The sequence below is a fragment of the Silene latifolia genome, chromosome X, assembly GCF_048544455.1.
Source record: "Silene latifolia isolate original U9 population chromosome X, ASM4854445v1, whole genome shotgun sequence".
Lineage (NCBI taxonomy): Eukaryota > Viridiplantae > Streptophyta > Magnoliopsida > Caryophyllales > Caryophyllaceae > Silene > Silene latifolia.
Window position 1 is genome coordinate 296,280,652 of NC_133537.1, and position 25,893 is coordinate 296,306,544.

At 38.4% G+C, this 25,893-nt stretch overlaps 1 protein-coding gene and 1 long non-coding RNA gene across 2 annotated transcripts; both read left to right on the plus strand.

Annotated features, from left to right (window-relative positions):
• Positions 1 to 6,131: 6,131 nt before the first annotated feature.
• LOC141621879 (uncharacterized) lies at positions 6,132 to 10,214 on the plus strand. The gene is made up of 5 exons (XR_012532754.1): positions 6,132 to 6,267; positions 8,232 to 8,287; positions 8,402 to 8,549; positions 9,369 to 9,641; positions 10,079 to 10,214. It is a non-coding gene; the product is annotated as an uncharacterized LOC141621879 (long non-coding RNA).
• Positions 10,215 to 10,478: 264 nt separating this feature from the next.
• Positions 10,479 to 15,273, plus strand: LOC141620346 (uncharacterized). The gene is made up of 4 exons (XM_074437244.1): positions 10,479 to 12,063; positions 13,396 to 14,168; positions 14,403 to 14,741; positions 15,121 to 15,273. The coding sequence occupies exons 1-4, from the start codon at positions 10,479 to 10,481 to the stop codon at positions 15,271 to 15,273; spliced, it is 2,850 nt and encodes a 949-aa protein (XP_074293345.1).
• The last annotated feature ends 10,620 nt before the right edge of the window (positions 15,274 to 25,893 follow it).

The following is a 25,893-nucleotide window of genomic DNA, read 5'->3' on the forward strand; positions in this document are numbered from 1 at the left end:
CAAAGGGACTAAGGGCTCAGTTTTCGGCATAATCATCCAACATTGTAATTATCGCTATAAAATTCATTTTAAGCCTATTCATTGCAATTTCATATCATAACCTATCCTAACATGTGCAAACTACCAATATAAGCATAATTTTACCATTAACATTATATTTACTACTGACATAATTCATTTCAAAAGATTACCCATATGTTACTTATACTAAATGTAACATTAATAAACCCGAAACGACGAACAACGCATGAAAAACCGCGAAACAAGCAACTGGCCGACCCGGGCCAACCCAGAACTGCCGTGGGCTGCCCGCGGCCTCTTTGGCCTCTTCGGGCCGCCACCCCAAACCCTCCAATTCTCCATTTTTGTTCAGTTTAACATCGTCTGAAGCATCAATTAATCATTCCCATTTCATTTCCATACTAATATGTGAACTTAAACTAACAAAGGACATGATTTTAACCCATATATTCATGTGAAATAAACTACTCAAATAACATTCACCAAAATCATACAAAAAGCAAAGAATGTGACATTAATTCGTCGAGTAACTCGAAATATGTTACCTTTAGCAACAAAATGAGCAACTAGCACCTTGAACACCAAACCCTAATGTGCAAACTAGCCACTATCTTCAACTATATACGAGTCTCCAAACTCGTCTTCTAAATCTTCACCTAAATAAACAATAAAAACACAATTATAAGCACTAATAATCAAAACCCCAAAAATGGTGGACAAAATAAATTTAGGGCAAATGAATTTAATACATACTAGGATGTTGGAAATGAAGAGAGGATTCCAAATATGTAATCCTTATGAAATTTGGAGTAGAAACGAGTGAATTATGATGAAAATTAGCTTAAAAAGGTAAGAAAATGGTGTTTTATGTTTAGAAAGCTTTAGAACATTCAAGGGAGATGAAGTTGGAAAATAAAAATGCAAAGGGAAGGTGAAGGAAGGGTGTGGCGTGGCTAGGAGAAAGGAGACGGGATTTTTCCCGCGGAATTTCATTAGTCGGTTTTGGCTCGTTTCGCCGATAATTAGAACCGTTTGTCAAATGCAAATTCCGACGATGCCAAAGTTCTTAAACACGAGATTACAAGAAGATTGAGTACTCATATGACCCATTTCCAAAATCGTTTGCCCAATTTTCAAAAGAATTGCCATTTTTCCCGATATGCCCTTATTTCGAAATAAAAGGTTTTTACATGGTTTAAACTATTTTTAAACATTTCGAAACTATCAAATTAAATAATTTACTTCAAAATATAATAGTATTACATTTCGTTGAATTATTATTACTTCAAATACATTAATATTAAATTCAACTTGATTAATAAATTACTTTCGCAAAATAATAACGGTCCGAAATTACGGGGTGTTACAAGAAATGGAAAATGAGTTTGTAGAGGTATACCCCCTCAAGGAGGAACCATCTCAAATTTGTTTTGAAAAGCCATCAAACTTATCACCCAAAGAAGCTCATGAATCCCATCATTCTTACTTGGTTTTTACCAAGTCCATCCCATCATTCAAAGAACCTTATCGTGACAAGAAACCGTTCCTTAGGCATGCAAAGTTGAAATATGTGTCTTGTGCACACTCGGTCCTTACTTATGCTTGCTATGTGGGTGATATATACTATGGTCATGCTTCTTGTTTCTGGGCTAGTGTGTATGACAAGTTACTAAGGGCGTTGCGTTGTTCCGCTCTTGATTCTTGAAGAAGAAAAATGTTGAAAAGGCGTCGAGCAAACGACGAAAACCAAAAGCGCTTTACGGGAGGCAACCCGTACTCCTTCTACATTTCTTTACTCTCCTTTGCATTTCTAGTACTCTCCTCCACATTGAGGACAATGTGGAAACTAAGTGTGGGGGAGGAGTTTGATTGCAACATATGTAAGTTTTATTTCATGTTTTAATGCATATTTTTGAAAAAAATAAAAAAAAAAAATTGAAAATTGGAAATTACGGCTAGGTGAAAACCCACAAGGGTGGGCACCTAGGCAAGATTGGAAAAGGTGGCCGAGGACGGAATGAAAACCCGAAAGGGCATTCCGGGCAAAATGAAGAATCGAGTTGCGAGCCACCGATGAGAGGAAAGGAAAAAGCTAAGGTGAAAACCCGAAAGGGCACCTTAGGCAAAATGAGGGATTTTCAAACAAAAAAAAAGTCGAAAAATTGAAAATTGTAACACCAAAAAGATGGAGGGATAAGAAGGGAGTGATAAGGAGGGTCTTGGAAGGAAGTTAGGTCTAGAATTTAATTTATTTTGAGTCACAAGAACTTGTCCCAAATTGGTGGATTTTTGATTTGGCTACTTGTGTTGTTGATGCTTAATGGAGTTTGGCCGACCAAGTAGCACAATTTTCATATATGGAGTGATAAGGGGGTGTTATAAGTAGTGATGAGTTGTGATTGATAGGAGAATTTTGATGGGTCACTTTGCTATTGTCTTGGGATAAGACAAGAGAGACCATTACTACTTCTTTGGTGATATAAGAAGGGTGGAGTTGTGTGATGTGTCGGAGTTGGAGATGTGTCGTGTCTTGTGTGAGGGATGGTATAAGGAGGTTGAGTGAGTGAAGAGTGTGTGCAAAAACTTTGAGTCTAGATTTTCTTTTTAATCGGTGGATTGTTCAAGAGGGAGACATAAGAAGGAAGAGGTAAGGGAAGAGTGATCGGATTCTCCTACACTCACTTGATGGACTTGTGTACCTTCCTACTTAGTCTTGAGTTTTGCTCGGGACTAGCAAAAGTCTAAGTGTGGGGGAGTTTGATAGTAACGTTTTGTGTCGGTCTAAGAGGGTGATTTTATCGCCCTCGTGTCTTTTAATATGGGTCTTTTAGTATGTTTTTCCTAGCACTTGGCATAGGGGTTGATGTGGTTGAACTTGTGTAATTCACCTCGGTTGGACGATTGATCTTCATGAATGGAACCCGAGAGGCATAGAGCACCCTTCAAAGGTTAAGACAAGCAGCAAGGAGCTCCCATGTAGCCTAGAAACCAGCTGGAAGAAGTAGGAGTGAAGCTTGGAAAGTAAAGAAGGAAGAAAAACTTGAGAAGTTTGAAGCTGACTCCCGAGCTGGGGCGCAGCCTGCGCCAAGAATTGCGCAGCCTGCGCAGGATGCGCAGCCTGCGCCGACTTCAGAGAGACCTGCGCAAATCTGTTTTTAAACACGGGCTTAAGTAAGCATTCCGTGTTTTTGGGCTTGTTTTGAGGTTTTTAACCTAGAAGGGAGTGCACCCATATATATACCCCTCATGTTTGAAGACCTAGTTATCATCTAATTATTGAATAATCTCTAGAAACTTGTAGTAGAAGAAGACTTTATTTTTGATGCAAAGTTGTAATCTTTCTTTATTTCTTTGGGTTTTGAAGACTATGGAAGGCTAAATCCTTCCTTTCTTGGTGTAATTCATCCAAAGTCTCCAACTTTGGTATTGTAAGACTCTTTTAATCTCCTTTTATTTATCTAATGATCTTTCCTTATGCTTAATCTTCATGTTGAATGAATTTATGTTTGGGTTGGCCATCCATGCTTCTTATTTGTTCAACTATTGCAAATTCTAGAGAATTTGTTTAATTTGTCTAGGATTGTTTGGAGCAAGCTTGTTGTATGTTGATTTGGTTTAAAGGATTCATGCAATAAGTAGGAAATTTCATGTCTTTTCTCATTTGTATGGTTTAATCTTGTGAGAATTGATCCTAGCTTCTTGTCTTGGCTTATCTTTAATGCTCATGCTTAACTTGCACTCATGGTTTAATGAATTGTTGGTTAAACTTGAAGAATATACATAGATGGTTTAATTTGTGTATGTTATCATCTTGACTTGAAAGTATTGGGTAGAAATTAAGAGGAGAGTAGTTAAAGAGTTAAACTTTACCATTGTTGGTTACAAAGGAAGAATTGCACCAAGTTCCTTTTAATTATTGAATCATCTTACTCACCAAGTGTTTGTTGTATTGCTTGTTAGACCAAGTTTGCAAATTTTACTTTGTTCCATGTTACCAATCAACTCAAAAACCCCCCTTTTCATGTCTCTCTATTGTTTGCCATTGTGAATAGCCATTGTTTGTCTATAGCTTTGTCATTAGTAGTTAATAGTTTACATTTCGAGTTTTTAGCTTAAAAGACCTTCTCTTGGGACCGACCCTTACTTGCACTATATTACTTTATCATTTAGAGTAGTCTAGAGTATAGTTTGGCTTATAAATTGTTAATTTGGTAGGTTAATTCTAGCTTTTTACGACACCTAGTTTTCTCCTTACCACCTGACGCTCGTCAAACCAAGAAGCGTGTCCAACGCACCAAACTTGAGAACACATGAGAGAAGAGGGTCAGATGTTTGATGGTTCTATTTATGATTCTTTGGCTCTTTGTCATAGAAGCGTAGGGTTGCACATACTTTACGGCGATGGGTTTGAACTTTGATGTAGTTTTTGGTCATTTATTTTCCTCTCCAGAGAGCACTTGCAGGCTGCAGCAGACCTGAGGTAATGAATAGTTGTAGAAAAAACTGTTACCGTCATCAGCTTTAATGAGCACTTGCACAGTGTATATACCAATGTAACTTCTTACTACAATCAGTTCAAGTTTTTGACCTTTGTTGTAAAGTGTATAAGTTGATATAAAGTTTTAGAGCTCTTTCACATAAATGTCAAGTTTCGAGAATTAGTGTGTCAACTCCGAACACTTGAGCAATAGCAATAGAACTTTATATAAAATTCTTCTATTGCCATGTTATTTTTTACTAATTCCAATATTTAAGAACTTTTATGTACAATAGATGACCTTTAAATAAAGTTTTTAAATGGAGCCCATTTTTCACTATCCTACATTTTCATTAAATAATCATGATTATTAATTATTAATTTATTTTTTAGCACCAAAAGAAATTATTGTTTTATTTTTTAGTTGAATAACGGAAAAAAATAAAAAAAATACCGAGGTAAAGTTATTAAAACGGAACATTTACTTTCCGTAATATAATCTAAAAATACATGATATAAGACAAAATAATTTGAGAGAAACTTATTGGCATACACATACAATTCACATAAATTGTATGTGGTGAATGTCACGATCACGGACATCAACACGCCTGTGAAGGAATTTGGGTAGTGATTCATATTTTGAAACTGCATACTTGGTGAACTATGTTGTGGGAAGTTCTGGAAATTTGACATACACATTTTGTGAAGTTGGTATGTTTAAATTAATTTGGTCTCTCCTACCCTCTACCATTACTAAAATCTTCTATATATGATTTGATGGTGATGAATGATGATAAAAAGAGGATAATACATGCAAGTTCAAGCAATGGGCTTTAATAGAAATAGGTATGCATTATTTTTGGTGTACGAAATTAATTATGTACATTCAACAGCCCTTTTTTTTTCTAGAAAACAGGAAAAATTTAAATTTAAATGGATTTAACACTTTTCAAGGTTATGTTAATTGCACCCCAAATTTCAATATAAGTATCAACTGGGTTCTTATTTTAGAACTTTATTCTTAAAATTAAGAACAACTTTTCACATGCAAATAGAAGAACTTGTTTTTGTGAGTTCTTAGTGATCATTCCAAGACTAAGAACCACTATTGTTATTGCTAAACAATGCACATAATTTCAATTAGATTTACACAAGTTGGTTGTCAAAAAGTTACGATGTAGCTTGACAGTTTTTAACAAAATACAATATACTTCCTCCGTTACATTTAATTCTTTAAGTTTGCTATATACACATATGCAAATGCACGTTTTCTTTTGTTCATATTTTTAGCTACATGTTACTAAAAATTATAAAAGTTTGATTTTTATAATCTATTCGGTGAGACGATTTAAACAAGATCCCACATGAGCATCTTTTATGTTTATCTTACACCTTCCTAAAAAGTGTGAGCACTAAGTTACTATTCATTATGAATAGTAACTCTTCTAATGAATAGTGTCACAAGATGGGCTGTTCTGGTGCGGGTTTGGATTTATGTTTGTGGCGAGTTTGTGCGTCGGGCGTGTCCAGTCCACTACTGACTCCTTCCTTTTGGGCCTTTTCACTCACTAAAAGCTAATGCTTCAATGGCCTTTCATCTCCATTGATTACCTTTCTCATCTCCGCCATCCATTTCTCTTGCATTCACAGCCACAACATCACACCATTCTTAGTAACCCTCTCATTTCTCGCCCACTCATTCCATCTAACACCTCATAAACTCATCGACTCTCCAACACCCTCAGAAAACCTGAATCTCCTCAAAGGTAAGCAGGTCTGCGGCCCAATTTAAGTTGACGTTTTAGTTCTATTCCGTTAGGAGAAAAAGGAACATACATCGGATGTACTACCTCCAACTTTTTTTGTTTTTTGAGCATATATGCATTTTTTTTGAGCTTATCACCTCAAACTTTATTTGTTTTTGAGCATATGTGTATTTTTTTGAGCATATTAAAATTTATAAGTTATATTTTAATATTTTTTCCGTCAAAACTCAAATTTAACTAAACTTATATGTAATGTTTTTGAGTTTTATTGTAATTTTTTAGAGCTTAATGTTTAAGTTAATATACTCAGAAACTTCATAATGAAACTCAGAAACTTTAAAATAAAACTCAAAAACGTTACTATAATGCTCATAAACTATAGAATTGGAGGTAGTACATCAGATGTATAATCGTTAGGGTATTATACTGATTTTGGGTTTTGTTATTGGTATTATTGAATTGATTATTATTATCACTACTACTACTACTACTACTACTACTACTACTACTACTATTACTACTATTATTATAAGGGTTATTTAATGGGAATCCTCTGAACTATTACAGTCTTTCTCAAAATACTCCATACTTTAATTTAACTCGGAATACTACTAACTAATGGACACCCTCCCATCTAACAAAATTGCTCTCTTTTTGACCTGATGTAACAGGTAATGTGTTACGTAACCCCAATTTTTTCTTCACTCCTTCTTCTTCCTCTTGCATTTCAAAAGAATACCTGCAACTTTTTTTTGATTTGTAAATTCTCTATCTCAATATACCAACATCACAATTCATCAAATTTATCATTAATACTCAATCTTCAATGAAGAGTTCTTGAGCACGGTTCTTACATAGCAACCATCATCAATGGGAAATTCACCTAACATCTACAACTTGTAAACTGGCCACACTCTAACACCACACCAACCACCACCCGCACAACTCCACGCAAACCATACATGACCACACTCAGCTCAGTCGAGAATCTGACCTTCAGCCCCAAAACGATTTCACACCAATGTGAACTGTCACTTATCACCGCAAATTGACCTTTACCCTAAAAAACACCGTTAATTTTCCCCAAATTTTGCCATGAATCAACCGTCGCCCTCAGAAACTATAGATCTAGGCCCAAAATTAGTCGCTGGTCTTGACATCCATGGACAAGAGAACTATCCACGATGCTACGGATGCTACAATCATGCGCAATTAAAATCCAAATCTTTGAGTCTATTGTTCATCTTTCTTTCTCTTGTATCTTTGTGAATAATAACAACAAATAATTACTTAAGCACTGCAAGATGGAACAACAACTTGGGAAAAATCAAAGCCGAAATTTATTTACCTTTGTCATTGTGGAATCAATTGAGGGCGAAATTGAAATTAGGGAGCCTGATTTTTACAGAGAAATAAATTGGGACGAAGATTCATAATGACATGATTGATGAACATGTGAAGAGTATAGGGAGGGAACAAGAAAAAGGATGAAGAAATTGTAATAGATGAAGAGACCCAGGAGAAGTGAAAGTGAAAAAAGACTGAAAAATTAAATTTTAATCCAAGGCAACCGGTTTAACCGGTAGCCCTTCCATCCGTTCTATTATGGGGGAGGAGGTATATTAGTTAATAGTATTCCTAGTTAATTTAAAGTATAGAGTATTTTGAGAAGGGGTGTAATAGTTTGGAGTATTCACATTAAATAATCCTTATTATAATAATTATTATTATTATTATCGGCTTCGTTACTATTGTTGTTGTTGTTGTTGGTGGTGGTAGTGTTCTTGCCGTTCTTGTTCTTGTTGTTACTATTATCATTTTTTGTGTTAGCAACCATGAGTTCATGAGATAATATATACACAAGGATTTGAGTCGTCCCATATGTGATGAGATGTTTTGGTTCTAATTGGGTATTAATTTGAAAAATAAAACCAAATTTTGATGTTATTTGATGATTTTTGCAGGTTTAGGTATATTTTCACTTCGTGGGTTTTGCTTAATTTTCCAATCATGGCTACAAGTAATCACCTTTTCATTGTTTTATTGCTTTATTTCTACTAATGTTTCGGAAGTTTGATCAATTTATTGTTGTATAAAGAGATGAACTTTTTGTCACTTATGTTCTGAACAATAGAGGGAGAATCCAACCTTGACAGAATGGGACCGATTTGCACATAGAGAGTATATTAGACTTTCAATGGAAGAGGATGTTGAAGAAGCTTCTAATGGAAGTGCTGAAGTCTAGGATGAATCTCTAGAGGTGCCCTTTTGAGTTCGATATGGTAATAATATCTAATCTTTGATGTTGGGCTATATGCATTTTGGTATTACTATTAATTACATATGATTTTGTATGTTTGTTATGTACTATCATGAAAATATATGTAGCTGATATATGGCTTAGTTTTGAACAATTGTCTAGAAATGAAAGATCATTGGCATATGTGAAGTTGTGGAGAAGTAATGTTTTTTCTTAAAAGAAAATAAATGATATTTCACACCATTTATTGCTTTTGAAGTCTACTCATTTTCTCTTTTTGCGAAAACAAAAGAAATGATGTGGTGTGCGTGATTTCTAGGCTATCATATATGCCCGGGGTTTTACCTCTTGTGTATCTAAGTTAGTAGCTGGTGGTAAGTTCCACTGCCATCAAAAAAATAATCTGATACTTAGACTCAGTTTTGGAGCGCAGCGCAGAAACCACACGAGTACACGACTTTTGAATATTTGGGTAATGGGATATGATCTGACCCCTCTCTACTCTCATGACATACTAGAACAGCTAAAAACAGAGGCACACATGATAACAATAGTGGGAGAAACACTGTCTGAAGCATTTAGTATGATATTTATTGATTTCGAGCCTTAATTCTCAAACAATTCTCCTTTGTAATTCTTAAACTCCTAAATATTTCAAATTGTAACCGTGTTATTTGTTTAGAAGATGTGTCCTAACGGCCAACCTGTAGCCTTATTTCAATACCCCCACCTTGTCTAAAGAGTAGGCATACCGACTCCGACACTTGGATATTACCTGTGTCCGAACCTGGTACCTGAGTCCAGGTATCCAAATGCTTCACAGAACCTTTTTTTCTTGCAGCTGTTGCTTCACCTCGGGATCAAGTCTGTTCACAACACGGGCATCCGATGAGCAGAAGGTATTACTGAAGACCTCCACCACATTCATCATGCTGCCTTGGGGATTCTGGTCCCGATCACTACCAGTGCTTACTCTGTGGGTGCCATAGCAGATTCCAAAGGCCTTACGCCCTTACTGGAGAAGAAAACCAGTTGTTTGCTGGCGTGTTGATTTGTTAAAATCAGGAAGTTTAGTTTTAGAACCTATTGGCGGATTTTTTGGGGTCTTTTCACTGTAAGTTTTTTTTATCCTTTTTTTCCTGGTTTCTCTCCTTTTTTGTCATATATTCATTCAATTCAAATATTGATCCTTCTGCATTCATGATATCTTCAAGGAGTGTATCTGATTATATGTATCTACCTATATATTTAGAAAGTGTCATAACCGCACCAAAACACGCAAATTTGTATACATAATGAATTTTTAAATAAAGTAGAGTAATTCAGCCATTCTCTCGTAGATATCAAAATGAGATTATTAGCTTAAAATATCCGTTCACGATCAGTAGTTCTTTGTCTCAATGTTCATCTCTCGGCGGTTGAGGGTGAATTGTAATGTTGGAAAGGTATAACTGAAGGACAACTGTTTACGTGGCATTATGATCACAGTTAATTGCAGTCTGAATTGTTGTAGCATGTTCAGCTTACTGAGTTGATATCGTTGATGGACAGATGTATCTTCAATGGAAATGGGAAGCTGTTGGTGGCTTTGGTTTTAGCTGCTGTCAGTGGTGTTTTTTGTGAATATTGATGGCGAGTTTTAGTTGGACAACATTGTTTCAGCTGCTAGAATTTCAAGGAAGAGAGTTAATGTTATTAGTCAAATATATTGTATATATTTGTTAGGATAGTGTATATATCATATAACCATAATTAGTTAGCATATCTCCTAATTATAGGCAATGTAAATCTCCTATGATCATGTACTCTACCTATATATTGATGTGAATAATACATACCCATTCAAGGGATTGCATAATCTGACATGGTATCAGCCTGATTGGTGCGAAATTCGTTTCCTCCATTTTTCGATCCCCAAAACCCTAGCGCCGTTTATCGGGGGTGCCTCTCCATGGCTCCCAACGCTACCCCACCTCCTCCTCCTAAAAGCAATCTCCATCCCGTCTTCACCGTAACAAACATACAAAACAAAGTCCAAGTTCTCGATGGCACCAAAGTGACATACGCGACTTGGCTCCGTCTGTTTCGTCTCCACGCTGAGGGATATGATGTGCTCGCTCACATTGACGGCACACCCGCTCCGGCCTCCACTGATGAGACCTACTCGGCATGGAAGAAGATTGACGCCCATGTTTTGCAATGGATTTACGGGACGATGAGTGACGATCTCCTACCCCGTGTTCTTGAAGATAAATCCACCGCTCGTGAAGCATGGCTCCAGGTGGAAAACATTTTCAACAACAACAACAAAGGGGCCCGCGCTGCTGCACTCGAGTCCGAGTTTAATGGCCTCCGACTCGAAGGTATGCCGTCCTTGGATGCATACTGCCAACGCCTCAAGGAGCTCGCTGGAATGCTTAAGGATGTCGATGCTCCGGTGTCTGATGCTCGCCTTGTCATTCAATTGGTTCGTGGTCTACCCGGTGAGTACGATACTGTTGCATCCTATATTAATCAATCGTCTCCTAATTTTGAGATGGCTCGTAGCATGTTAGAACTTGAACTCCACCGCAAATCCGGTAGAGAAGAGCCCGCCACTGCCTTGGCAGCCCCTGCGGCCCCTCAAGCTGACCCATGGGTCGAACCCAACCCCAAGACCACCCTGGTTCCCCCTCGTCAGCCTTCATCCAATAATAACAATAATAATCAAAACCGTCGTCGCCACAATAATAGAAATAACAATAATAATACTAATAACCAATACCAACAGCAAAATGCGACTCCAAACACCACTCCCTCCACCTACCCGTGGCCACCACCCACTGGATGGACCACGCCATGGACCCCACCACCATGCCCCTACCCGACATATCCCGGTTGGACCCCTCAGTGGCCGCCCCAAATGCCCCCACAGCAGCAGCCGCGACAATTCAGTCGGGGATATACACGGCCTCGACATTCTGGGCAGGCCTATGTACTTGAAAGTGAGCCTCCACAACCGACTGATTTGGCTCAGTCCTTCCAAGCTCTATCGGTGCATCATCCAATGGACCCGTGGTATATGGATACGGGCGCATCATCGCATTTGGCTTCTGACCCAGGTATGATTTCTTCTCCTCTTAATTCGAGCAAAATTCGTTCTATCTATGTTGGCAACGGTAACAGTATTCCTGTATTGGGTTCTGGCACTACAAATTTACCTACAAATAACCGAACCCTCCAATTAAAAAACGTCCTCCATACCCCTCACATTATTAAGAACTTAATATCGGTCAGACAATTCACAAAAGATAATAATGTCAGTGTGGAATTTGATCCCTTTGGTTTCTCTGTGAAGGATATTCCGACTGGGAAAATGATTTTGCGGAGTGACAGTGACGACGAGCTCTACCCCGTGTCCAACCCGAGTCCGTCTACAAAGCACCAAAGTCCACCGCCTGCCTTCTTGGTCCACGGCCATGACGTATGGCATTCACATCTTGGCCACCCCGGTCATTCTATTTTACGCATTTTGAAGTCCTCGAGTCGTATTGCTTGTAATAAATCTTCAGACTCTATTATTTGTTCTTCATGTCAAATAAGTAAAAGCAAACGATTACCATTTTACGATTCCGCATCACAAACTCTTGCATCCTTTGATATCGTACACAGTGACCTATGGACCTCCCCCATCTTAAGCAAAAAAGGTCATAAATATTACATGGTCCTCATTGATAACTATAGCCAATTTGTTTGGGTGTACCCTCTAAAATTCAAGTCCCAAGTCTTTGATAAATTTCTCCAATTTCACAAATTTGTGCGTACCCAATTCAACATCAACATTAAAAGTTTCCAATGTGACATGGGTCGTGAATTCGATAACAATAAATTTGCCACTTTTGCGAAGGAACATGGTCTCGTGTTTCGTTTTTCATGCCCACACACCTCACCCCAAAATGGAAAATCGGAACGTATGCTTCAACGCCATAATGACATTACCAACGTTCTCCTCCAACACGGCTCCGTCCCATCTCACTTTTGGGTCGATGCCCTTCACGTCGCCACCCATCTCCACAACATTTTACCCACCTCCACTCTCAATTACAAAACACCGACCTCTATTCTTTATCTCAAAAACCCGTCTTATGACCATTTACGAGTCTTTGGGTGCGCATGTTACCCCAATACCACGACCACCGGTCCCCACAAACTCGCCCCACGGTCCATCAAATGTGTCTTTCTTGGTTATCCACCCAATCAACGTGGGTACCATTGTCTCGAGCCCGTCACTGGCAAAATATATATCTCGCGTCACGTCATTTTCGATGAGAGCGTTTTCCCCTTCGCCATACCCTCCACTGACCAGCCAAACCCAACCATACCCGACCACACCGACTCCATTCCCCTATCCCTCAACCCAACCGTACCCTCCCCTGCACCCACCCACACCCAACCACACCAGACCCCTGACCAGAACCCGCCACAAACCCCGCCTGTTTCCCCAACCCGACATTGCCCAACCCAATCCCCTCCCCTCAACTCACCTCCTGTCACCACCCCATCCCCATCACCTATTCACACATAATCCCCTGCTTCCGCTACTCCCTCACCACCTCCACCACCACCTCCACCACCCCCTCTCCCTTCTCACACAATGACCACCCGCGCCATGAACGGTATCTTCAAACCGAAGGCCCTTACCGCATCCACCGCCATCTCACCCGTACCCAAGTCCCCTAAACTCGCTCTCCAGGACCCAAACTGGAACCGTGCCATGCAGGATGAATTTTCCGCATTAAAGGAGAACCATACCTGGGATTTGGTTCCAAGACCGACTGACGCGTCTATTATTCGTTGTATGTGGTTGTTTCGTCATAAGTTTAATGCAGATGGCTCCCTCGAACGATACAAAGCTCGTCTTGTCGTCAATGGCAAGACACAACAGGTTGGGATTGATTGCGACGAAACATTCAGTCCAGTTGTAAAGCCCACTTCCATTCGGACCGTTCTCAGCATTGCCGTCTCCAAAGCTTGGCCTATACATCAACTGGACGTCAAAAATGCTTTTCTTCATGGAAATTTAAATGAAACTGTTTATATGCATCAGCCTCCCGGGTTTGTCGATCAAAATTCCCCTCATCATGTTTGCAAACTCCGTAAGTCCCTTTATGGCCTTAAACAAGCCCCTCGCGCCTGGTTTACTCGCTTTGCTTCTTTCATTCATTCGCAGGGTTTTGTTAGCAGTGTCTGTGATTCATCATTATTTATCTACAAGACTGCTTCTGAAACGGCCTACTTATTATTATATGTGGACGATATCGTCTTAACGGCCTCTATTCCAACTCTCTTACGGTCCATTATTTCACGTCTCTCCAATGAATTTGCCATGAAGGACTTGGGTGCACTACATCATTTCTTGGGCATTAATGTGACTCGTTCTCGCAATGATTTATTTTTGTCACAAACACAGTACGCCAAGGAAATTATTACACGTGCAAAAATGGGCTCGTGTAAGCCATGCTCCACGCCTGTTGAACCGGGTGCTAAATTGAGCACTGCCACCGGACCAAAATTCGAGGATCCCGTCCTTTATCGAAGTTTAGCCGGCGCGCTTCAATATCTCACAATTACTCGGCCAGACATTACTTATGCGGTTCAACAGGTATGCCTTTTCATGCATGATCCCCGTGCCTCGCATTTTCAATTTTTAAAACGGATAATCCGTTATATTCAAGGCACGACATCCCACGGTCTAACCATACGCCCCTCTCGGTCATTTACTTTGACGGCCTATTCCGACGCCGATTGGGGAGGTTGCCCTGATTCTAGACGCTCTACGTCCGGATACTGTGTGTTTTGGGGGGATAACTTGGTATCCTGGTCTTCTAAACGGCAGCCTACTGTCTCTCGGTCAAGTGCCGAGGCTGAGTACCGTGGTGTCGCTAATGCTGTCGCTGAAACTTGTTGGCTCCGAAATCTTCTTCTCGAGCTGCACGTACCTATACTTCGGTCCACACTAGTTTTCTGTGACAATATCTCCGCAGTCTATTTATCCGGTAACCCCGTGCAACATCAGCGAACCAAACATGTGGAGCTTGATATTCATTTTGTTCGCGACAAAGTTCGTATTGGTGAAGTTCGAGTTTTACACGTCCCATCCGAATACCAATACGCCGATATTTTCACGAAGGGTTTGCCACGCCATTTGTTTGAGCGTTTCCGTGCCAGTTTGAGCGTTCGTGCTCCTACCGCTCCAACTGCGGGGGTGTATTAGTCAAATATATTGTATATATTTGTTAGGATAGTGTATATATCATATAACCATAATTAGTTAGCATATCTCCTAATTATACGCAATGTAAATCTCCTATGATCATGTACTCTACCTATATATTGATGTGAATAATACATACCCATTCAAGGGATTGCATAATCTGACAAATGTCTTCCTGTGAAACAAAATCTTAATACTCCCTCCTCCCGAATAATTTGTTTACCTTTAATTAATTGAAGTACTTGTCACAAATAATATATTCACTTCGTCTTAATCATTTGTTTATCTTTTAAAATTATTTGTGAGGAATATTTTAATCAAAGTTCAACAAATGATTTAGACGAAGGGAGTACAGTCAGATCAAACTTCTGAGACTCGTGGCAAAGAACTTGGTCTCTTAAAGGCGGCGGTTGAGGCAATGGTATTAAGCCTGAAAGCGGCTGATAGCACAGTTAGATCTGTGGAAGAGTTGAAAGATGAAGACTATATCTGATAAAGCCATGGAGAGAGATAGGATAAGTACTGGAAGTACTGGAGAGAGTCTTCTACTGGAGAGGAACTTCTGCAAGAAAGTTGACTTGATAAATAATAGAAGTAATTAGCTTTTCAATGGTGTGAAGTGCTATGTACGTACGCAAGCAAGAAAAATACCCATGTAATTATTTTATCAGCAATTCTCCCTTGTGACGGTCACAATTTGCGATGGGCAAATGTGACCACTTTTTGATAAAATGTAACCACTCAAGTACTGTTCATAAAATCTTACTTTTAAAAAAATGGTCACATTTTCTCATAAAGTGATCACATTTGGCCCGTCGCAAATGTGAATAGTGTTTGTGACGGAATAGTACCCGTCACAAATGAGAATTGGTGTTATTTTATTATTGGACATTAATGATGGATGAAGCCTTTTGCTTTTGAGGATCTCTTATATTTCTGTGTAAGAGGATGGGCATTATAATTAACTATGTGCTCTTGGATTACACTTCTGTGCTATGTACTCGATCACTTTGGAAGAAACGAAACTCTGAACTTGTGATGGTACATGTTAATTATACAAGGAGAAACCTTGAGATTCGCATCAATTAATATATCACTAATGAAAGCCTCCATTTTCACTTGTTATTGACATCGGAATTAAATTCAAAGTAAAAGATATGAAATCAAATTCGTCATATTTTAGCCTTTCGAAATGATATCGTTGCTCATATGCTCATATTCAGCCCCATCAAACAAACCGAAACCCATCTCAACTAAACACTCAAATGATCAAAGATTCAAACTTTCTCAATAATTCATGAACCCAACTCAACAAAACACAAAATTAAGCAAAATAAACAGATGGGTAAGCAAGAAATAACCTCAAGACCATCAACATAAAGCAGACAACTGATAATACATGGCGGAGTAACACGGAGTTAACTCGGATCAAACTGATAAGAAAGATTCAGATCTAAGAGACCTACAAAGAGATACCTTGAGATGAGAAAGGAAATGTGTGATTGAGGGCTTGGTTTCAATTTATATAATCACACAAAAGTGAAGGAAATTAAATAAAAATCTGAAGAAAAAATAGTAGTAAACCTTCTAATATAATACTTCGATGTATAATTCCTTTTTTCATAATTCTTAGAGTTGTTACAATTGAAGGGTTAAGGGGAGAAGGGCGAGTAGTATGAGAAGAAAGAGGAGTGGAGGAGTACTAATATGAAGAGAAGTGATTATAATGAAAAAAAAATTTACAATTACAAGAAAGTTCGACTTAAAAAATATAATTTATTAAAATTTTCGAACTTCATCTCCATTAATGAATCAGTTAATAGAGACAATCTTATTCACAATGTCAATTTCTTAGAAGAGGCATGAGGAACTGATGGAGGAGACCCAATAGAAGGCGAGGGAGACAAGGAACAATAAAAGAGGGAATAGAATAGGAAACGAGAAAAGGAGGATCAGAAGCGGGAGGAGGCAGTAACGTTAAAGAGAGAAGAAAGATTAAAAGAGGAAAACGATGGGGAGAGGGAGAGAAATGAGGGGAAGAGAAGTAGAAAGGGGTATGAGAAGGAGGATATATAATAGGAGGAGAATGCGGATGAGGGGAAGGAAAATGGAATGTAGGTTGAGATCAAAAGGAAAGAAGATGAGGTAAGGAGAGAGAAATGAAAGGATGCGAACGATAGGCGAAAAGGAAAAGATGAAGGAATGAGGGAGAAAGGGGAAGATATTGGGTAGTATGACGATAAATGGGAGGAGTATTATGTGAGATAAAGTGGAGGACGAGGGAAATGGAGGATATATAAGAGGAGGATGAGGGTAATAGAAGTTATAGGAGGAAGGAGAACGGGAATGACGAGGACTACGAGGATGAAAATAGGAGGTGATTTTGGATGCGACGACGTTAAAGAGAAACAAGAGAGAGAAAGAGGAGGACGAAAAATGGGGGAGGAAGGTAGGGAAAACGTTGGAGGAGGAGAAGTAAGAAGGGTTAAGGGGAGAAGAACGAGTAGTAAGAAGAAAAACGGGAGGAGGAGGAGGAGGAGAAGGAGAAGAAGGCAGATGAGGAGAATAGGAAGGGAAGTGATTCTAATGAAAAATAAAGAGATTATAAAAAAATATCGGTCTAATTACCTGAAGAACAAGTTCTGGAATTATACTACAGATTTTTCAAGGTTTTCTAAAATATACTCCATGTTCTTTGCATCGCTCATAGTTCCGTTTTGTAGTAAAACAAGCTATGTATTCTCTGAAGACCGAGTTCTACAATTATGTGTAGTTAACTAGGTCACTTATGTATATTTATGGTACTTCCCGAGTTAAAACATACAAATGCCTTATGGTTTATCTAAAACAGGTTTATTTGGGCGATGTGTGTTTATAAACATACGTTTTGAGTGAAAATGTTTATAACTTTATGAAAAAACCGTGTATAAGAATCTCTACATGGGTTGGACATAATGTCTTATGGTTTATCTAAAATAATTTTATTTGGGCTGTGTGTGTTTATAAACCTACGTTTTGATTGAAAATGTTTAGAACTTTCTGAAAAAAATATGTTTAAGAATATCTATGTGTAGTTGGACAAAGTCTGGTATATATGTGTTTACATTACTTTGCAAGCTACAACATAATACTATTGTCTTATGTATTCCATGTAATTGTGTTCATTAACAATTAACCCATCTAAGCAAAAAGCGTAATTATATTCGGATATTAATGCTCTCGGAAAAGTTGAATACGAATTATTTACGAATGGTTATAATTTTGTTTGCCACAACAATATAACAAGAGTTCCATTGTGATCGACACTCAAAATATACAGACAACCGAACCAAATAAATATACGTTAACATCCACGGGAAACATCACCGATCAAAATATCTTGGGGGATCGTGCGCTTTCAAGGACGAGTAGTATGATTGTGTACGTCGCAAGACATTGCCACATCGACACATCGAGCTTCTTTCAAGGGTGGCCCAATTTCAACTTAAAAGCGTTAATATAAAAATTTTCATTTGCGAATTATATGATTTTTGGGCTACTCCTAAAATATAATATTTTAGGTCGATTATTACGTCCTATACTATATGCCTAGATGAGTTGTTAACGTAACACAAAGTATCTTTTTTTGTCTTAAACATATAAGAAACCGTCTTCTAGGAGTTAAACAAGACATTATAACGACATGAATACTTCGGGTCACATAGAATGCTCAATAAGTTTACTCTTTTGGAATTTTTTTCACGATAAAGTCACTCTTGCTTTTGTTAGGGGTGTCACGCCAGCAAAGTAGTATAAGGAGGGAAGGACGAGTAGTATAAGGAGAAGGAGAAGGAGAAGAAGAAGGAGAAGGAGAAGGAAACGTCATAGGAAGAGAAAAGAATAAAATTAACAATAAAAATAAATATAAGGAAACTCTACTAAAAAAATCTATTAAACCTATCAAGTTTCCTTTTTAGCAATGTATCGGTTAATAAAGACAATATTAATCAAAATGTTATTTTATTGGAAGAAGCATAGCGTCACTGATGGACGAGGCACAATAGGAGGCGGGGAGACACGAAAATAAAAGGGGGAGGATAAATATGAAAGGGGACAAGGAGGATGATAAGAAGAAGGAGGGTGAGAAGGCAGCACCGTTAAAGAGAAAAGAGAGGAAAATACACGAATGAGGGAGAGGAATGAGGAAGAAAATTAAGGAGGAAGGGGGTAAAGGGAGGGGGATAAGTAGAAGAAGGAGAATGCGGATAAGGGAAAAGGAAAGGGATAGAGGTCGAGAAAGAGAGTAAGGGGGACGAAAAGGAGGGTAGAGAGAGGAAAATGGAAGGATGCGAACGATAAAAGGAAAGGGAAAGAGGAAGGAAGGAGGAGGAGAAATGGGATGATATGCATGAGCAGTACAAGGAAAAATGGGAGGAGTAATATCAGAGCAAATGGTGGAGAAGGAAGGAAAATGGAGGATATATAAGAGGAGGATGGGGTAATATATAAAGTATAGGGGAGGAGGAAGGTGAAATGGAAGAAGGAGAACCATGAGGTTGAAGAAAGGAAATGGTTTAGGATGCGGCAATGTTGGTGAGGAAAAAAAGAGAGAGAGAGGAGGACAAGGTGGGGGGTGAGGAAGGTGGGAAAAAAAAGGAGTGAGGAGGGGCACCGTACGACAAAAGACAAAAATAGGGCACTGTGCCCGTTGGAAACAAAGGACACGAGAAATAGGGGAAAGATTCGCACGATGCAACCAACTAATGTTAGCAGTGTATGTTTATGGTTGTTCCCAAATTTAAATATAATGCTAATCTCTTATGGTTTATCTAAGACAAATGTATTTGGGCGGTGTGTGTCGACAAACCTTAGTTTTGCATGAAAATATTTAGAACTTTCTTTAAAAAACCGTTTTTAAAAATATGTATGTGTAGTTGGACAAAGCTTTGTATATGTGTTTACGTTACTTTGCGAGCTACACTAATACTAATGTCTTTTGTAGTCCATATAGTTGTGTTATTTAACAACTAACTATCTAAGCAAAAGGCGTTGTTATATCCGTGTATTCATCCTCTCAACAAAATAAAATACAAAGTATTTACGAATGATTGTAATTTTATTTGAAATCGATTCAACCATAAAAAACAATATAACAAGAGTTTCACTGTGATCGTCACTTAACATGTACAGAAAATCAAACCAAATAAAGATACGATAACATATACATAAAATGTCAATAATCAAAATATCTTGGGGAACCGCGCGCTTTCGCGCGCGGTGCAACCAACTAGTATATTAGAAGTTGTATTGAAGATTCTCCTTACTAATGAATAGTGCCTAAAAAGTAAAGTAAAGAAACAAATGAAACGGAGGAAGTATATAAGTTCAGTTATGTTTGAGTAAGTTCTATTTTATTTTTAGTTATGATTTTTTTTCCCTTCTGCCAAAAAAAAAAAAAAAAAATTAGCTATAGAAATTTATTTATATTAGCAATATCAACCAATCAAACGAAGCATAGACTAACAATGGTAACATTGTAAACGATATTCACCAGGAGACGTAGGGTGTAATAACATTTTCGTTTAGCTGATTAGATAGTGAATGGTAAGATTGGTAACATTTATACTTTTTTGACTCAACAGATTATTTTCATCTGATTAAAATTCTCTTCACAATTCACAAAAGACGTAGGGTGTAATAAGTTAATAACATTTTCGTTTAGCCGGCTAGTTTGTGAATGGTAACATTTATACTCCTTTTGAGTCAGAAGATTATTTTCATTTGATTAAAATTCTCCTCACAATTCACAAAAGATGTAGGTGTAATAAGTTAATAACAACTGTATCTCTCTAAAAAAAAAAAACCACTATATCTCTCTAAAAATAACCTCCCTCCTCTCTCTAAAAAAAAAAAAACCTAAATCCCCTTTTCTGTTTCCGCCACCTCTCCTCAACTTCCACCTTCTCCCTTCTCCCCCTACCCATAGCCGGAGATGGGGTCTTTCCTTGACCCATCTCCGGTGATTAATCACCCCTCATCATTGTTGCGATCCCCGTTGGCATCCCCGTTGGCCTGATTTCGCTCCTCCCTTTCATTGGATCGTCTTTCCGTCCTGCTTGTCCGATGGGCTTCGCGGGTTTTCGTGTGGTTGGTCTGAGGTCGGTCCGTTCCGTGCTCCCCTGTCCTGTCATCGAAGTGGCGCATGCTTTCCAGGGGTGTTTCCCCCCTCCCTCGCCCTTCTCCCCACCCCTGGTTCTTGTTCCGGTGTCTTGATGACCATCGGTCGTTGTTGTGTCGAGGAGCATAGCTTCTCTTGGTGGTGCGTTTTTCTATTAATGGTGGTGTATTTGGGACGATATGGTGTTTCCCCTCCCCCTCCCCCTCGCCCCCTCCCCCACCAGATTGGTCCTTTTTCCGGTTTCCTGTTGACGGTCTATTGTGTCTCTGTCTAGTTTGCATGCCTGCCGATAGTCCTGCGGGGGTTCGCTTGGAATTTGGAGTCTCAGTGGTTTTGTGATTGTTGGGGGTGGCGTGTCTTTCGTGGATGGTCTGATGGATCCGCTGCTTTTTGTTGGAGTGAGATTTTGTATGCTGGGGTCCTTTTCTTTGTGTATGAGGGGTGTTGGGTAGGGTGGTTTTTGGGTCTTCGATGGTGGTGTTGGTTGGGGTCGGAGGTGGTGGTTTTCTCGTCTTTTGAATGGTGTTTCCTTTAATTTTCCTGTTTTTTTATTATCTCCTAATAACCTCCTCTTATAGGAGCTTTGATCGTCTCTTTAGTGGTAAGTCAAGTCTCTGTTACGGTGTTGGTGTTGAGGTGCTTCTGTCTTTGGAGGTTCGTGTTTCACATTGCATGTTGGATTTCTCGGTCCGTCTATCCTACGATCAATGGGTGCGATCTCTAAGGTGTAGGAGATTTTTCTCCGTCGAGGGCAGATTTCGTCTTGCCTCTCATCTTTTCTTTCTATGTTCTTTTCGCAAGAGCGTAAGTACACCTTGTTATTGTCATTCCGGCGTGAGTATGTATCAACGGTATTTGGAGGTCTTTTGTGTTAATGATGGTGATACCAGCGTTCGTGACCAAGATGTTGTCTCGTGCCATTCTACCATCGTTTATCTTGCTTATCTTAATATCGCATCTTTTCTTTTATATAAATGTTATGTAATCTCGATGTATGGCTTTGTAGTGCTAGATCTTGTTAAGTGTCTAGTGCTATCTAGTCGAATAGCATACTCTGTATTGTTTACAATAATGTAAGTTATTCAACCTTCTGTCAAAAAAAAAAAGTTAATAACATTTTCGTTTAGCCGACTAGATTGTGAATGGTAACATTTACATTCCTTTTGAGTCAGCAGATTATTTTCATTTGAATAAAATTCTCCTCACAATTCACAAAAGAATAAAAGTGTAAATAAATTACTTAATGGGAGGAAGCAAATACTAATATGAAGGTTGCCCATGACAAAGTAAACAGTGGCGGGCGCGGGATTTTAGTATAAGGGGGTGACTAAGAAAATACTAGGTCATTAAAATACTAGAATTAACCTATCAAATTAACAATTTATATCCTAGACTTTGACTCTACTAACTTTAAACTAAAACAATAGTAAAGTGGAAGTAAAGGGATCGAACCCAAGAGAAGGGTTAACAACTAAAAACTTGAATTGTAAACTATTGACTACTAATTAGGTCTCTACTACTAATTAAGATCCTAATGACAATTTAAACTTAACAAAAGGCACTAATCACAAACAATGGGTATTAACAAAGGTCAACTAGTAGGAAACATAGATAAAAAAGGATTGGTTTTGGGAAAGAAACATGGAAATATGAGTAAAGATTGGAGATCTTCCTATTGAGACAATTCCACAAACAACTAGTATGCAAGATTCAATATAAAGGGGAAAACTTGATGTAATTCTCTCTTAGTGACCCAACAATGATAAAGTTTGACTCTTTTTACTCTCTTACAAATATCTACCCAATACTATCACCTCAAGATGTTGATACATGTAAATTAAACCATCTACATATACCCTTCAAACTTAAGCAACAAATCATTAAACCATGAAAAGAGACTAAGCATGAGCATTAAGAATTTAACCAAAAGATGAAGTTAGGATCAATTCCTCATAAGATTAAACCATACAAATGAGCAAAAGACATAGACTTTCCTATTTGTTATATGAATCCTTTAAACCAAATCAACAAACAACAAACTTGCTTCTACAATCCCAACTAAATTAAACCATTTCTTTAGGATTTGCACTAGTCAAGTAAATAACATGCAAGGATGATCAAACCGAACATTCAATTACTCAACATAAGAAATTAAGCACAAGAAAAGAGTATTAGATAAATTAAGAGAGGTTTAAGAGTCTTACAATACCAAAGTTGGATACTTTGATCAAATTACATCAAGCAAAGGAAAGATTAGCCTTCCATCTTCTTAGAAAAACCCAAGAAATGAGGAAAGATTAACATCCAAAGCTAAAAAATTACAACTTTTACCCAAAATAAAGTGTTCTTGCTACTAAAAGTCTCTAGAGATTATTCAATAATTAGATGATAAGTAGGTCTTCAAAATGAGGAGTATATATAGGGGTGCACTCCTTTCTAAGTTAAATCCTCCAAAAATCAGCCCAAAACATGGTTTGCTTAACTAAGCCCGTTTTTAAAATAGACTGGCGCAAGACACTCTGAAAGTGGCGCAGGCTGCGCAGGCTGCGCAGGAATTTGGCGCAGGCTGCGCCCCAGCTCGGGACTCCCCTATGAACTTCCAAGTTTTGCTTGCTTCTTTACTTTCCAAACTTCACTCGTCATTGCTTGCTTGAGACGGACTTCTTATCTTGGTTGAAACAACATGAAATCTTCACCTTGACTCTTTGATATGGTTGCTTCCTTTGCCTCAAAAGGTGATCAATCCAAGACTAAGTCCTTTGTGACCCAAACTACAAATAAATAGAGTAAGCCGGTATGTCCGAGATTAACTCATAACTTGGCCCCAACACTTGAATAAACAACCTAAAATTATCATACTAGACACGACATATTTTATACTATCAAATACCCCCACACTTAGACTTTTGCTCGTCCCGAGCAAAACCCGAAACAAGCAATTGCACAAGCCTAAAGGTAAGTACGAGGGTAAATGACCGCTCTTCCCTTACCACGACCTTCTTATGTCTCCCTCATTAACAACCACCTATGAAAAGAAAAACAAAGACTCAAAGTTGACACACTCTCTCTTCTCTCACACGCCCTCCTTATGTCATCCTTCTAAACAAGACACAACACACCTCCAACTCCGACTCATCAACTTCACCACCCTTCTTGTCTCTCCAAAATAGCAATGGTCACCCTTGCCTTATCCCAAGGCAATAACAAGGTGACCTACTGATGTGACCATAATTAGCGCATATTTAGCCCCCGAATTAGCCTTGTTCCCATGCTTTTTAGTGCATATTTGGGTCATTTATTGTCTTTAGTTTTTTGTTTTGCATATTCTTTGAGATTTTGATCCCTTGGTAGGAAAGGAGTGCAAATCTTGCATTTTCATGGCAAAACGAGACTAAATTGATTGAATTCAATGACCAAGCATCAAGGAGAGACAAGATTAGAAGGCCTTTGTACATATTATAGTAGTTAGGCAATGACGAGAAAGGATCCTTGCATCCCCGAGGAAATCCCCAAGGATTTTATGAAGAAAAGGAAAGAAAAGAAGAAGAAACAATGCTGAGCTACAATCCGAGCGGATTGCCCTGAATCCGCCCATCCTCCACAGCACAATCTGTGCGTCTTCCTTCAAAGACGCCCGGGCAGCTCCACCAGAATCCGGCCGTCTTCTGCCAAAGACGCCCGTCTTCCCCTCCTACAATCCGCCCGTCCCGACACCAATACGCCCGGATTCCTCCCCAGCGCAATTTCGTCTTCTTCAAGCTTGAAAGAAAGAAGCCCTTCCTTCGAAAAATATCGGCGTCTCCCTGCTCAATCTAAAAAGTGTAGTTACTAGTTTAGCCCTTAGTTAACCCTAATGCATCCACCTAATTTCCACTATAAATACCCCATTAGTCTAATTAGAAGAGCATGTTCTTCTTATCAATTATTAGAGTAGTTAATATCAATCAAATCTCTCTTTATTATTATAATCAACAATTAATCAAGTTTTAATACAAGTTTTATTTCCTTAATTTTTCTTTTGTTCATCCTTTATTTTGGGTAATTGAAGATTATTTGGGTTATTATTGGGAGATTGACAACCTCTCAATCAAGCATCAAGTACTTCTTTTATTCTTTGCTTTATTATTGGAATCATTAATAGGTATAATTCTCTTAATCCCTTTTTAATTATTGTTAATTACTTTCATTTATTCATCATGTTTCCTTTTGTTGGTATGATTGACAACCTTGCTAGCATGATCAACATGATAATGAGTGAGTAGTGACCTAGCTAGGGTTAATGGGTAATTAGGGGAAACCAACATGGGGGATGATTCATGCTTAAATTAATATGCTTTCATGGTTTATTTGCTTGCTTGTTTTGATCTCAACTCATGCACATGTTATGTTTGATGAAATGCGAGCCTATGAATCCTTGCATTTTTTACCCATCACCTATCTTTTCAATGAGACTTGTAAGACATAAACCAACTCGAGTCTCATTAGACCATGCATGTTGTTGAGTAGGGAAGATTAAGTCGACTTGTAGGTGTTGTACAATCTAATCGATTCGGCTCCGGGACCCAAACTTTCCTAGGATTGTAAGATATAACCCAACTCAATCCATCACAACAATAATTGCTTGCTTATAATTTGAGAACATGTTTGTATGATCAATTCCCATGATTCCCCTATGACCCCATGATACCCTAGTGCTTTTTATCAATTGTTTACAACCCTTTCATTTCATCTTGCTTATTTACTTACATTGCTATTTAGTTTAGTGACCTTCTACATTAACCCAAATTGTGACACCCCTAAGACACCACTAGTTTCAATAGAAATCTCATCTCAATTCCCGTCCCTTGGGATCCGACCTTTACTTGCCTCTTTACTAATTGTAGAGTTGTTTGTGAAGCTATAAATTGTGTTTTGATTCGGACGTGACCCAATGACAACATCTATTCAATTGTGAAC